Source organism: Pseudophryne corroboree, chromosome 3, assembly GCF_028390025.1.
Source record: "Pseudophryne corroboree isolate aPseCor3 chromosome 3, aPseCor3.hap2, whole genome shotgun sequence".
NCBI classification, from domain to species: domain Eukaryota; kingdom Metazoa; phylum Chordata; class Amphibia; order Anura; family Myobatrachidae; genus Pseudophryne; species Pseudophryne corroboree.
This window is the reverse complement of record NC_086446.1, coordinates 564,245,412-564,261,198: the sequence shown is the minus strand read 5'-3', so window position 1 is coordinate 564,261,198 and position 15,787 is coordinate 564,245,412. Positions and strand designations below refer to the sequence as shown.

Sequence of the window (15,787 nt, the reverse complement as noted above, 5' to 3'; positions counted from 1 at the left end):
ATTTTTTTATGCAAACTAACGGGGCTGCAAATAAAACTGCAAGTCCAGTGGTAATGTAAGTGCGGCATATAGCCACGCCTACTTGAGACCACAATTAAACCGCACCTAACAGAATTGACACGTGTCCTTAAAACTAGTGATGTGCACTGGACATTTTTCGGGTTTTGTGTTTTGGTTTTGGATTCGGTTCCGCGGCCGTGTCTTGGATTCGGACGCGTTTTGGCAAAACCTCACCGAAAATTTTTTGTCGGATTCGGGTGTGTTTTGGATTCGGGTGTTTTTTTTCAAAAAACCCTAAAAAACTGCTTAAATCATAGAATTTGGGGGTCATTTTGATCCCATAGTATTATTAACCTCAATTACCATAATTTCCACTCATTTCCAGTCTATTCCTACAATTTGCACCGAGGTCGCTGGATGGCTAAGCTAAGCGACACAAGTGGACAACACAAACACCTGGCCCATCTAGGAGTGGCACTGCAGTGTCAGGCAGGATGGCACTTCCAAAAAATTGTCCCCAAACAGCACATGATGCAAAGAAAAAAAGAGGCGCACCAAGGTGGCTGTTTGTGTCGGCCACTTGTGTCGCTTAGCTTAGTCAAACAGCCACCTTGGTGCGCCTCTTTTTTTCTTTGCATCATGTGCTGTTTGGGGACAATTTTTTGGAAGTGCCATCCTGCCTGACACTGCAGTGCCACTCCTAGATGGGCCAGGTGTTTGTGTCGGCCACTTGTGTCGCTTAGCTTAGTCAAACACCTGGCCCATCTAGGAGTGGCACTGCAGTGTCAGGCAGGATGGCACTTCCAAAAAATTGTCCCCAAACAGCACATGATGCAAAGAAAAAAAGAGGCGCACCAAGGTCGCTGTGTGACTAAGCTAAGCGACACAAGTGGACAACACAAACACCTGGCCCATCTAGGAGTGGCACTGCAGTGTCAGGCAGGATGGCACTTCCAAAAAATTGTCCCCAAACAGCACATGATGCAAAGAAAAAAAGAGGCGCACCAAGGTCGCTGTGTGACTAAGCTAAGCGACACAAGTGCCCGACACAAACACCTGGCCCATCTAGGAGTGGCACTGCAGTGTCAATCAAGACAGGATGGCACTTCCAAAAAATTGTCCCCAAACAGCACATGATGCAAAGAAAAAAAGAGGCGCACCAAGGTGGCTGTGTGACTAAGCTAAGCGACACAAGTGGCTGACACAAACACCTGGCCCATCTAGGAGTGGCACTGCAGTGTCAGGCAGGATGGCACTTCCAAAAAATTGTCCCCAAACAGCACATGATGCAAAGAAAAAAAGAGGCGCACCAAGGTGGCTGTGTGACTAAGCTAAGCGACACAAGTGGCCGACACAAACACCTGGCCCATCTAGGAGTGGCACTGCAGTGTCAGGCAGGATGGCACTTCCAAAAAATTGTCCCCAAACAGCACATGATGCAAAGAAAAAAAGAGGCGCACCAAGGTGGCTGTGTGACTAAGCTAAGCGACACAATTGGCCGACACAAACACCTGGCCCATCTAGGAGTGGCACTGCAGTGTCAGGCAGGATGGCACTTCAAAAAAAGTGTCCCCAAACAGCACATGATGCAAAGAAAAAAAGAGGCGCACCAAGGTGGCTGTGTGACTAAGCTAAGCGACACAAGTGGCCGACACAAACACCTGGCCCATCTATGAGTGGTACTGCAGTGTCAAGCAGGATGGCACTTCAAAAAAATTGTCCCCAAACAGCACATGATGCAAAGAAAAAAAGAGGCGCACCAAGGTGGCTGTGTGACTAAGCTAAGCGACACAAGTGGCCGACACAAACACCTGGCCCATCTAGGAGTGGCACTGCAGTGTCAATCAAGACAGGATGGCATTTTCAAAAAATTGTCCCCAAACAGCACATGATGCAAAGAAAAATGAAAGAAAAAAGAGGTGCAAGATGGAATTGTCCTTGGGCCCTCCCACCCACCCTTATGTTGTATAAACAGGACATGCACACTTTAACGAACCCATCATTTCAGCGACAGGGTCTGCCACACGACTGTGACTGAAATGACTGGTTGGTTTGGGCCCCCACCAAAAATGAAGCAATCAATCTCTCCTTGCACAAACTGGCTCTACAGAGGCAAGATGTCCACCTCATCATCATCCTCCGATTCCTCACCCCTTTCACTGTGTACATCCCCCTCCTCACAGATTATTAATTCGTCCCCACTGGAATCCACCATCTCAGGTCCCTGTGTACTTTGTGGAGGCAATTGCTGCTGGTGAATGTCTCCACGGAGGAATTGATTATAATTCATTTTGATGAACATCATCTTCTCTACATTTTCTGGAAGTAACCTCGTACGCCGATTGCTGACAAGGTGAGCGGCGGCACTAAACACTCTTTCGGAGTACACACTGGAGAGAGGGCAACTTAGGTAGAATAAAGCCAGTTTGTGCAAGGGCCTCCAAATTGCCTCTTTTTCCTGCCAGTATACGTACGGACTGTCTGACGTGCCTACTTGGATGCGGTCACTCATATAATCCTCCACCATTCTTTCCATGGTGAGAGAATCATATGCAGTGACAGTAGACGACATGTCAGTAATCATTGGCAGGTCCTTCAGTCCAGACCAGATGTCAGCACTCGCTCCAGACTGCCCTGCATCACCGCCAGCGGGTGGGCTAGGAATTCTTAGCCTTTTCCTCGCACCCCCAGTTGCGGGAGAATGTGAAGGAGGAGATGTTGAGGGGTCACGTTCCGCTTGACTTGACAATTTTCTCACCAGCAGGTCTTTGAACCTCTGCAGACTTGTGTCTGCTGGAAAGAGAGATACAACGTAGGTTTTAAATCTAGGATCGAGCACGGTGGCCAAAATGTAGTGCTCTGATTTCAACAGATTGACCACCCGTGAATCCTGGTTAAGCGAATTAAGGGCTCCATCCACAAGTCCCATATGCCTAGCGGAATCGCTCTGTTTTAGCTCCTCTTTCAATGGCCCTCATTCCGAGTTGTTCGCTCGGTATTTTTCATCGCATCGCAGTGAAAATCCGCTTAGTACGCATGCGCAATGTTCGCACTGCGACTGCGCCAAGTAACTTTACTATGAAGAAAGTATTTTTACTCACGGCTTTTTCTTCGCTCCGGCGATCGTAATGTGATTGACAGGAAATGGGTGTTACTGGGCGGAAACACGGCGTTTCAGGGGCGTGTGGCTGAAAACGCTACCGTTTCCGGAAAAAACGCAGGAGTGGCCGGGGAAACGGTGGGAGTGCCTGGGCGAACGCTGGGTGTGTTTGTGACGTCAACCAGGAACGACAAGCACTGAAATGATCGCACAGGCAGAGTAAGTCTGGAGCTACTCTGAAACTGCTAAGTAGTTAGTAATCGCAATATTGCGAATACATCGGTCGCAATTTTAAGAAGCTAAGATTCACTCCCAGTAGGCGGCGGCTTAGCGTGTGTAACTCTGCTAAATTCGCCTTGCGACCGATCAACTCGGAATGAGGGCCAATGTCTCCAGCTTCTTCTGCAAAAGCCTGATGAGGGGAATGACCTGACTCAGGCTGGCAGTGTCTGAACTGACTTCATGTGTGGCAAGTTCAAAGGGTTGCAGAACCTTGCACAACGTTGAAATCATTCTCCACTGCGCTTGAGTCAGGTGCATTCCCCCTCCTTTGCCTATATCGTGGGCAGATGTATAGGCTTGAATGGCCTTTTGCTGCTCCTCCATCCTCGGAAGCATATAGAGGGTTGAATTCCACCTCGTTACCACCTCTTGCTTCAGATGATGGCAGGGCAGGTTCAGGAATGTTTGGTGGTGCTCCAGTCTTCTGTACGCGGTGCCTGAATGCCGAAAGTGGCCCGCAATTCTTCGGGCCACCGACAGCATCTCTTGCACGCCCCTGTCATTTTTTAAATAATTCTGCACCACCAAATTCAATGTATGTGCAAAACATGGGACGTGCTGTAATTTGCCCAGATGTAATGCACGCACAATATTGCTGGCGTTGTCCGATGTCACAAATCCCCAGGAGAGTCCAATTGGGGTAAGCCATTCTGCGATGATCTTCCTCAGTTCCCGTAAGAGGTTGTCAGCTGTGTGCCTCTTATGGAAAGCGGTGATACAAAGCGTAGCCTGCCTAGGAACGACTTGGCGTTTGCGAGATGCTGCTACTGGTGCCGCCGCTGCTGTTCTTGCTGCGGGAGGCAATACATCTACCCAGTGGGCTGTCACAGTCATATAGTCCTGAGTCTACCCTGCTCCACTTGTCCACATGTCCGTGGTTAAGTGGACATTGGGTACAACTGCATTTTTTAGGACACTGGTGAGTCTTTTTCTGAGGTCTGTGTACATTTTCGGTATCGCCTGCCTAGAGAAATGGAACCTAGATGGTATTTGGTACTGGGGACACAGTACCTCAATCAAGTCTATAGTTGCCTCTGAATTAACGATGGATACCGGAAAAACGTTTCTCACCGCCCAGGCTGCCAAGGGCTGAGTTATCTGCTTTGCAGCAGGATGACTGCTGTGATATTTTATCTTCCTCGCAAAGGACTGTTGGACAGTCAATTGCTTACTGGAAGTAGTACAAGTGGTCTTCCGACTTCCCCTCTTGGATGACGATCGACTCCCAGCAGCAACAACAGCAGCGCCAGCAGCAGTAGGCGTTACACTCAAGGATGCATCGGAGGAATCTCAGGCAGGAGAGGACTCGTCAGACTTGACAGTGACATGGCCTGCAGGACTATTGGCTTTCCTGGGTAAGGAGGAAATTGACATTGAGGGAGTAGGTGGTGTGGTTTGCAGGAGCTTGGTTACAAGAGGAAGGGATTTAGTGGTCAGTGGACTGCTTCCGCTGTCACCCAAAGTTTTTGAACTTGTCACTGACTTATGATGAATGCGCTGCAGGTGACGTATAAGGGAGGATGTTCAGAGGTGGTTAACGTCCTTACCCCTACTTATTACAGCTTGACAAAGGCAACACACGGCTTGACAAATGTTGTCCGCATTTGTGTTGAAATAATTCCACACCGAAGAGCTGATTTTTTTTGTATTTTGACCAGGCATGTCAATGGCCATATTCTTCCCATGGACAACAGGTGTCTCCCCGGGTGCCTGACTTAAACAAACCACCTCACCATCAGAATCCTCCTTGTCAATTTCCTCCCCAGCGCCAGCAACACCCATATCCTCATCCTGGTGTACTTCAACAGTGACATCTTCAATTTGACTATCAGGAACTGGACTGCGGGTGCTCCTTCCAGCACTTGCAGGGGGCGTGCAAATGGTGGAAGGCGCAAGCTCTTCCCGTCCAGTGTTGGGAAGGTCAGGCATCGCAACCGACACAATTGGACTCTCCTTGGGGATTTGTGATTTAGAAGAACGCACAGTTCTTTGCTGTGCTTTTGCCAGCTTAAGTCTTTTCTTTTTTCTAGCGAGAGGATGAGTGCTTCCATCCTCATGTGAAGCTGAACCACTAGCCATGAACATAGGCCAGGGCCTCAGCCGTTCCTTGGCACTCCGTGTCGTAAATGGCATATTGGCAAGTTTACGCTTCTCATACGCTTTTAATTTTGATTTTTGGGTCATTTTACTGAACTTTTGTGTTTTGGATTTTACATGCTCTCTACTATGACATTGGGCATCGGCCTTGGCAGACGACGTTGATGGCATTTCATCGTCTCGGCCATGACTAGTGGCAGCAGCTTCAGCACGAGGTGGAAGTGGATCTTGATCTTTCCCTATTTTAACCTCCACATTTTTGTTCTCCATTTTTTAATGTGTGGAATTATATGCCAGTATCAATAGCAATGGCCTACTACTATATTTAATGCGCACAACTGAAATGCACCACAGGTATGGATGGATAGTATACTTGACGACACAGAGGTAGGTACAGCACTGGCCTACCGTACTGCTATATATAGTATACTGGTGGTCACTGTGTCAGCAAATTGTAAAAATAAAATGCACCACAGGTATAGAATGTAGATGGATAGTATACTTAATGGATGACGACACAGAGGTAGGTACAGCAGTGGCCTACCGTACTGCTATATATAGTATACTGATGGTCACTGTGTCAGCAAACTGCAAAACTAAAATGCACCACAGGTATAGAATGTAGATGGATAGTATACTTAATGGATGACGACACAGAGGTAGGTACAGCAGTGGCCTACCGTACTGCTATATATAGTATACTGGTGGACACTGTGTCAGCAAACTGCAAAACTAAAATGCACCACAGGTATAGAATGTAGATGGATAGTATACTTAATGGATGACGACACAGAGGTAGGTACAGCAGTGGCCTACCGTACTGCTATATATAGTATACTGGGGGTCACTGTGTCAGCAAACTGCAAAACTAAAATGCACCACAGGTATAGAATGTAGATGGATAGTATACTTAATGGATGACGACACAGAGGTAGGTACAGCAGTGGCCTACCGTACTGCTATATATAGTATACTGGTGGTCACTGTGTCAGCAAACTGCAAAACTCAAATGCACCACAGGTATAGAATGTAGATGGATAGTATACTTAATGGATGACGACACAGAGGTAGGTACAGCAGTGGCCTACCGTACTGCTATATATAGTATACTGGTGGACACTGTGTCAGCAAACTGCAAAACTAAAATGCACCACAGGTATAGAATGTAGATGGATAGTATACTTAATGGATGACGACACAGAGGTAGGTACAGCAGTGGCCTACCGTACTGCTATATATAGTATACTGGTGGTCACTGTGTCAGCAAACTGCAAAACTAAAATGCACCACAGGTATAGAATGTAGATGGATAGTATACTTAATGGATGACGACACAGAGGTAGGTACAGCAGTGGCCTACCGTACTGCTATATATAGTATACTGGTGGACACTGTGTCAGCAAACTGCAAAACTAAAATGCACCACAGGTATAGAATGTAGATGGATAGTATACTTAATGGATGACGACACAGAGGTAGGTACAGCAGTGGCCTACCGTACTGCTATATATAGTATACTGGTGGTCACTGTGTCAGCAAACTGCAAAACTAAAATGCACCACAGGTATAGAATGTAGATGGATAGTATACTTAATGGATGACGACACAGAGGTAGGTACAGCAGTGCACTCTGCACTGTACTCCTCCTATATAATATTAGTTATACTGGTGGTCCCCAGTCCCCACAATAAAGCAGCACACTGAGCACAGATATGGAGTGTTTTTCAGGCAGACAACGTATACTGGTGGTCACTGTCAGCAAAACTCTGCACTGTACTCCTGCTATATAATACAGCTGCTCCCCAGTCCCCACAATTAAGCAGTGTGAGCACAGATATATTATGCAGCACACTGAGCACAGATATGGTATGGAGCATTTTTTTCAGGCAGAGAACGGATAAAAACTGGTCGTCACTTATCAGCAAAACTCTGCACTGTACTCCTCCTAACAGCTGCTCCCCAGTCCTCCCCACAATTAAGCAATAAACCAATCAACTTCAACAATAAACGGAGAGGACGCCAGCCACGTCCTCTCCCTATCATCTCCAATGCACGAGTGAAAATGGCGGTGACGCGCGGCTGCTTATATAGAATCCGAATCTCGCGAGAATCCGACAGCGGGATGATGACGTTCGGGCGCGCTCGGGTTAGCCGAGCAAGGCGGGAAGGTTCGAACCTGCCTCGGACCCGTGTAAAAAGGGTGAAGTTCGGGGGGGTGCTATTTCTGCACGTTTAAAGTAGAATTAAGTTTTAACCCGGTTTTATAAAGCTGTAACACAATGGGGACAGCTATTTACAAGCTCCAAAAGCTTAGCTTTTCAATGCATGCCTGCAGTAGCAAGGGCTACCATCAGAAATGATGGGGCTTTAGACTGACAAATTAGGCACCACACACACTGCCCCATAGACAGACTCACACACACACACACACACACACACACACACACTCTGCCCCTTAGAAAAACACAGCATACCGGACTCGATCAGATATTGCAAATCGGCAGCCTATCAGGAGCAGCGAGTGGCCCTTGATCCCCACAGCTGCCACCCGGGCCCCATCTCAGTCTGGGCCTGGGACTGGAGTCCCACCCGTCCCGTCTTGATGGTGGGCCTGGCAGTAGCTAACATAGGTGCTCTATTTTCCATGGGAGAAGCCCAGCTGGAGAGGGACCTTGCTAATCTTCTCCAGTGGGCTGGAGTCCAATTTCCATTGTGGGATGCAGCAAAAAAGAAGATTAATTTTCATTGCTACACCGCTATTTTTGTTAGAAAGGGGCTATCATCTGATATGTGTGAGAGACACAAATTGCTTTTCATGCATAGAAACTAGGCCACCAACATATGTGCCTGTACAGATTTGTGTGAAATTAAGCTTGTGTCTGTATTATCAGGACAGGGCAGGGATGGAATACATACTATTTATCGGCGGGCCGGATGCTGGTTGTCAAGATCCAAACAGCGGTATCCCATCCGCCAGAATGCTGGCAGTGGGGCGAGCGCTAAGAGTCCTCTTGCAGGCTTACTACGCTTGCCATAGGATTTATTCTCACTCTGTGGGTGTCATGAACACCCACGAGTGGGTATAGCCCCTGTGCGCCGGGATTCCGGCTGCCGGTAATGAAGGCTGGCGGGATTCTGATAGCTGTCAAATTGCATCCCGCAGGGAGAGGTCGGACAAACATAAGTCAGTTACAGTAAGAGCATGTTTGTGTAATTGTGAACAGATGGAGACTGTCACAGAGATGCATATATGCCTGTTAAAGCCATATTATTTTTAGGCAGTGCCATCATCCAGGGTAAAGGTATTGGGGGCAACAGAATTGCTCCCCTGTGGCATCAGCATTTTGCATGCAGGGTGGCTGTGATGGCAGCCTACAGCCTAGAAAACCACCTGGAGCTCCTTTCTGGTCCTGGTTATGGTATTGTTTGTGGGTACTTGAGGACAGGTGTACATTAATGAAGTTGATGATGGTCGCTTGCACTAGCTGTTTGGTAAAGCACTGCTGATGCTTATGGGATCTTTTTTCAGTGTTAGTGCATATATTATGTATCTATGTGCATGTCTTTTTCTCATACTTCAGCGGGAAAGTTGTATAATCGAAGGTATCTGTGTATTTCACAAGCAAAAGAATACTTTTTCCAATTTTTATTGACAATTGCAATTGCAGTCCTGTTAATAATATGAAATGGCATAAAGGTAAGCAGTAAACTGCTAAAGGTAAAAAAAAAAAAAAAAGTCAGAAAACAAATGTTGGGAGGATCACTGCACAAAGAACTGAATACCTTGCGGGTCCTAACTGCTGCTAGGCAACCAGGACACCACGTCACTACCGAAGCACAGCCGGAAACCTTCTGTAGCCGCTGCTTGTCCTAAGCCATTGCTAGGCTAAAGGGCGGCTGTGATGCATTCTGTTCCCTGCTCTTACTACATAACTAGGTGCTTCATCGCGCCCTACGGGCGCTCTTCACACCGTCGCAAGGGGCTACGCCCCCTTAACCCTTACATGCCTTTCTGGGGTTTAATATTTGTATTATATGGAGTATTACCTGCATTCCTTTGTTAGTGGTTAAATATTGCACAATGAAAGGGCGTGCGATGGTGAAGGAGGCGCAGCCCCTTGCGACGGCGTGAACAGCACCTGCAGGGCACGATGTACAGAATGTAGCGGGTGCGGGGGGGGACTGCGGATGGTGTCTGTAGATGCTGCGGGTGGAGGGGAGGCAGAAGTGGGGGTGGGGCCCGGAGGGGGAAGGTTCGGGAGGTGCTGCGCGTGGGGGAGGGGCAGAGGAGTGGGGGATGCAGATGGGGGAGGGGTCCGGAGGCACTGCAGGTGGGGGAGGGGCAGGGGTGCCACGGGTGGGAGAGGGGCAGGTGTGGGGATGTTGTGGATGGGTGAAGGGTTCCGGAGGTGCTGTGGGATGGGTGTGCCGGGGGTTGGGTAGGGGACCGCAGGCACCATGGGTAGGGTAGGGGCAGGTACGGGTGTTGCGGCGGATGGGAAAGGAGGTCCGGAGGTGCTGCAGGTAGTGGAGGGGCAGGTGCGGGGGTGCCATTGGTGGGGGAGGGGTGGGTGAGGGGGGGACCGCTGATGGAGGAGGGTGTCTGCAGATGCTGCGGGTGGAGGGGGGCAGGTGTGGGGGGAGACGTATAAAGGGGGTGAATGGTGGAAGGGGCCTGAAGGTGCTGTGGGTGGTGAAGGGGTGGAGGAGTGGGAGCCACGGGTGGTGTAGGGGGTCTGGAGGCACAGCATGTGGGGGAGGGGTGGAGTGTCGCATGTGGTGGAGGGGAAGGTGCGGAGGTGTAGTGCATTGGGGAGAGGTCTGGAGGCACTGCGGGTACTGTACATGCCATAAAAGGTAGTTGGAGGGTATGCAGTAACAGGGCCAGGACAGGGGTGACAGGGTCAGTACAGGGTTGACGGGGCCAGGACAGGGGTGACGGTGCCAGGACAGGGGTGACGGGGCCAGGACAGGGGTGACAGGGCCAGGACAGAAATGATAGGGACAGGATAGGGGTGACAGGGCCAGGGTAGGGGCGGCAGGACCAGGACAAGGGTGATGGGGCCAGTATAGGGTTGACAGGGCAAGCACAGGGGTGACAGGGCCAGGATAGAGGTAACAGGGCCAGCATAAGGGTGACAGGGCCAGGATAAGGGTGAAAGGGCCAGGATAAGGGTGAAAGGGCCAGAATAAGGGTGGCAGGGCAAGGCCAGGGGTGACAGGGACATGACAGAACACAGGGCACGGGAGAGATTGGTATTAGGGACAAAACAGTGGTGACAGACAGATGTGTCTTACCGGAGTCACTGCTGCTGGCTGCTGCTGTTCCATTCCAACCTGTTGGGATCTGCTGCTGCTGGAGACTTGGCATGGCTGACTCTCTCAGGCTGGAGTCCTGCTTTCTCTGCCAGTCCACATCCCTCCCCCCCTCCTCAGTCACACACCGCAGACCTCGCACAGCTGCCGGGCACTGTGGTAAGGTGAGACTGGAAATGACTGGTTAGCCCCCAGGAGATGCTGCGGCTGGAGGGAGGAGGGGGTCATAGCATGCACGTGGCGCGGACCTCACGGCTTCCGGGCACTGTGGTAAGGGGAGACTGGGAGTGACTGGTTAGCTCCCAGGAGACGCTGCGGCTGGAGGGAGGAGTGGGTCAGAGCCTGCAAGCAGCTCAGATTTCTGCAGCGCTACCCGCCAGCTAAAGTGTGTGAATGAGCTGGGCGCACTCCACAGCGCTGCAGCTAGCGGTGGGGTTGCCGGGGCTGGAGATAACAGAGGCAGTATGGAACCTGCACAGCGGCAGGTGCCCCACTAAACTGCAGCTAAGAAGCGTGGAGTGTGTCAGAAAGTGACGCTCCTCCGCACCAGAGAGACCCTGCTGAGTATGCCGATGTGGGGGGTCAAGCACACAGTGAGCCGGTGCCCGTCTGTCTGTATGACATACCCCTCACACACCCCCATACCTCCCAAATGTCCCGATTTTCGCGGGACAGTCCCATTTTTTGGGGTCTGTCCCGCTGTCCCACCCGCGGGTCGCAGTGTCCGGCGGTGGGGGGGCAGTTGGAAAGCTCCTGTACTCGCTGTTCTGCTTAGCAGAGCAGCGGTGAATAGTGGAGACAGAGGGAGAGGGGGCATCAGGGGGTACGGATTACGGGGGGGGGGGGTTCCAGCAGCAGAGCCGGATTAAGGGGGGGGGGTGGCCAGGGGATACGTACCGTTGGCCCCACAGTTTTAGGGGGCCCCCCGGCTGGAGTAGCTCTGTCCCAGCTCAGAAGCTCCCCCCGTCCTGCCAGCAACAGCGGCAGCATTGTGCTATAGTCAGCACACGCTGCTGCATATTGGCAGGTCTGTGGTGTTGCAGGGAGGCAGCAGTCTCCCTGCTTTCTTCTCCCTGTGCGGGTGTGTAGGGGGAGCGACCACCTCCTCTGGATTTAGCCCTAGCTGAGGGGCCAAATTCCCATAAAAAAAATAAAAATAGGAATTTGCATAAGGGGGCGTGGCCGCGCGGGCGCGATTAGGCCACGCCCCCAACCCACAGCAGGCACAGCAATGAGATAGGGCTCCCCTGTCTCAAGTGCCCTGTGCCCCCCGGACTCATAATCAGCCCTGGGGGCATGCCAGCAGCTCACAGAGCGCTGGGCAAGCCCCCTCACTGACGAAAACGGGGGCCCTCCCGTGAAGCCACGCCCCCTTTTCGCCGAGTGTGTTTCCCTCCTTCTGCCTGGAGAAAGCTCCTGCAGAAAGCTGGGAGGTATGCACCCCTGCCTGTGACATGCCCAATGCCCATGCTATCTGCTTCTGCTCCTAGTCTCCTGTAGATTTGGCCAGATCTCTGTGACTCATTTGAATAACTCCGCCCACTGTTGTGACTCCGCCCAGCGTTAGCAAATGAATCACAAGGTCACAGAATAGGGCTATTATATAGGAGATTCAACTCTAGGGGGCTTGCCTCTGTGTGAAAAAGGGGATTGGTTTTTGGAACTGTTAAAAGGTAGGGAGGACTATAGCATCTGCTAATCAGAGGTCACCTGCCCTATTGAGGTTGCTGGAGGTTGATCTGTCAGTTTCTGAAAGCAATCTGCTCTGTTCTTGCTTTGTTGCTTCAGGCCTTGCCTCATTCATAGTCTAATTTTCACATCAGCTTACTTCCTTGCTCACCTAGTCCCATGCTATCTTCTTTTACCAGCATCAAGTTTTGGCTGCATTTTAGTATCAGGTGAACTTACTTCACCTGGGAACGGCAGCTGTTAGAGATGAAGCCCTATTAGTCTGCGCATGGGTAGCATGGTTACTAGGCAAGAGTAACAACAGCCTACTAAACAGGTGTCCTGCAGCAATGAAAAAGAGGCTTGTGTCACGTCCTGGGTCCCTGTGAACTCAGCTGATGGTTGCGGGAGAAATTACTGGATTGGAATGCCACAATACTCTGGGAGGGCGAATGTAGGCTCTCCTCATGTACCGCTAATACCGGATGTCTAACCCACCAGTGCCCCCCTCCAATGGGGATGTGGGTTTTGCGGCTCCCAACAGACAGGTTGCGGCCCCCTGGACAGGTACCCAGTGATAGCTGAGGAGTCAGAGGATAGATAGCTAGAGGTAGTCCGTGAGATATGATTTAGTCTCTGGTGGAACAGTCAGAGACCAGATGCTAGGCACTGATTGCCTCGAGGACCTGAAAACCATGAGAAAGAACAAATGACAATATATAGAATGACTGATGATACTTGAAGAACTGGAAGTTACTTGAAGAAACAATCAATTGGTAACCAATGGCACACGGCACTTGAGGTACTGGAGAACTAGAAGATATTTGAATAAGCAATCGATGGTAACCGATGGCACTCAGTACTTGAAGAAGTAATCGATGGTGACCAATGGCACATGGTACTTGAGACACTGGAGAACTAGAAGATACTCGAAGAAGGAATCGATGGTAACCGATGGCACTCGGTACTTGAGATACTGAAGAACTAGAAAACACTTGAAAAAGCAATCGATGGTAACTGAGGAACACGTAGAGATTTCCAATGGTAATCGGCACTGGAGAACACATAGAGAAATCCGATGATAATCAGCACTAGAGAACATGTAGAGATATCCGCTGTTGTACTGGAGATTGCTAATAGCACACAGCACCAGGAAGCACTTGGAGAAGTTCGATGTTGAATAACTCTGAGCGATGATCGATATGAATTGACATTGGATCAATCTTGAATAATTCTGGGCAGTGATCAATGTAGAAATGCTCTGGAAAACACAGAGTGGAGCCTGGAGCAGCAACACACAGCAGCATGCACTAAAGAAGGAAGTTGTTCAGACACCGTCCTGTCCTCGGAGACCTGCTTTATACCCTTAGGTAGGCTGCCATTGGAGGAAGGAGTTATCTGAGGATTACTGGCACTCCTATTGGTAAACAATTCGGTCAGCTGAATCCACAGAGAGACCTAGATGCTGTACACAGGAACCTGCCAATTACTCGCACAGAGGAATTTCCACACAGGTGGCTTAATCAGGAGTGAGCAACACAAACTCATGCTGTAGCTTGGAAGCTGAACACTGCATGTAGCTTTGCAAGACTGAGAGAAATCCTGTAACCCATACAGATAGGGTTACCACCTCATCCCTTTAATTCTGGACACATATTATTAATTACACAGGTTCTGTGGCTGTCTGACTTCAAAACTCCATTTCACCTGGTTTTAATCAGACACAGAACCTGTGTAATTAATGTGTCCAGAATTAAAGGGATGAGGTCGTAACCCTACCTACAGATCAGAAGGTAATCAACAAGGAACACTTAGTACATGAATGAAATAGTCCAGGATCCTGATAGCTTGCCTGGGCCACAAATCCCCACCAATGGACTACTGAAAACTTAAAAAAAAGTTTTATATACTGATGAATTCCAATTTAAATCTTTGGGTTATCATGCAGGTGGATCACGCCACCACTCTCCGCATGCAGATCTTTGATTACTAATGCCGCATGCATGAAGAAAATCAGAAAGGACAGCTCTTGCACATTTTGCCCAAGCCAAACAGTGGGTGTCAGCAGCCGTGGATGTATGGAATTACTAGGGTTACCACTTCAACCCTTTAATTCTGGACACATATTAATTACACAGGTTCTGTAGCTGGCTGACTTCAAGACTCCATTTCACCTGGTTTTAATCAGCCACAGAACCTGTGTAATTAATATGTGTCCAGAATTAAAGGGATGAGGTGGTAACCCTAGGTATTGACACCTCTTAACATGACCCTCTCCAGGAGGGACAGAATGCTCTGCTCCTGGACTTTCTCTTAATTTGTGATTACTGTTACCATATGACCAGGTAATAGATAAGAAAGATGTTTCAGCACAGGTGATGGCAATCATAGATTAAGAGGGAAGTCCAGGAGCAGAGCATTCTATCCCTCCTAGAGAGGGTCATGTTGGGAGGTATGGAATTGGATTAATTTATTAATGTTAGCATTGTCATTTTCAGTAAGTTAAATGTATTGGGCAATATATGTTTGTGTGTGTTTTAATTGCATTATAAAACATTGCTGGCTGTTTTTTTTAAACAATAGCTTTTCAAAATGTCATCTTCCACCTTATACGATTGACTTTATAGGCATGTTGCCAAATCTTAGCAATAGCATGTCATGGGATAATCATGTCTGTGTTTGTAAATTCTTCTTTTTTTGGGTATGTTAATAGTTAATTCCCCTGATTAGGGGTTATACCTGTGAAATTTGTATGTACCTACTACTTCTTATATCACAAGGCTCTAAGCACTGTATGTCTATTAAAAGTGAGAGCTACCAGATAAGTACCATCCACTCCTCATTTCTGTGTTTGTACGGCGCTCCTACAAAAGACACTGCACAGCTGCAGCGCCTCCCCAAATAGACCCAGCTCAGTGTGCCTGGCCTGGAAGAGCAGGCAGGCGATGGAGTTATGCCATACCCAGAAGATGAGCAGCCCCCAAAGTTTCCACAGCCCCAAGGTGGACTATGCCATGTGTAAGAGGTGGGGGTCAACTGAGTAGAGTTAGGGGCCCTGCAATGGGACGGATGTTGTCGAATGCGTTTACTGCAGTATTTATTTTTACTTTGGTGTGGTGGTGGGGGTTGCGGGGTGCGACTGATGTGGATCACCTAACAGGAGAATGACTGTCAAAGTGGTGACCTGTCCACCTACAGAAACAGCCAGGAGTAATTAGTGCAGATTGCAGAACACCCAATTTGGCTTTGCCCTGAGATAGGAAGAGAGTTGCCCATTTATATTGTGTGTGGGCAATCCTAGATTTGCAACTATACTGTACCATT

The 15,787-nt window shown here is 49.2% G+C and overlaps 1 protein-coding gene across 2 annotated transcripts in view; it reads left to right on the top strand.

Moving 5' to 3' along the window:
• The window catches only part of C3H17orf67 (chromosome 3 C17orf67 homolog), a 98,883-nt gene that overhangs the window by 14,428 nt on the left and 68,668 nt on the right, over window positions 1-15,787 (top strand). The window contains exon 1 of one of the 2 annotated variants that reach the window (XM_063961285.1): window positions 14,864-14,915. The exons of the other annotated variant lie outside the window; for it this stretch is intronic. Within the exon in view, the coding sequence (XP_063817355.1) occupies window positions 14,906-14,915 (10 nt within the window). The 5' untranslated portion in view covers window positions 14,864-14,905. Of the gene's footprint in view, window positions 1-14,863; window positions 14,916-15,787 lie in introns of those variants that run through there. 2 annotated transcript variants of the gene reach the window in all.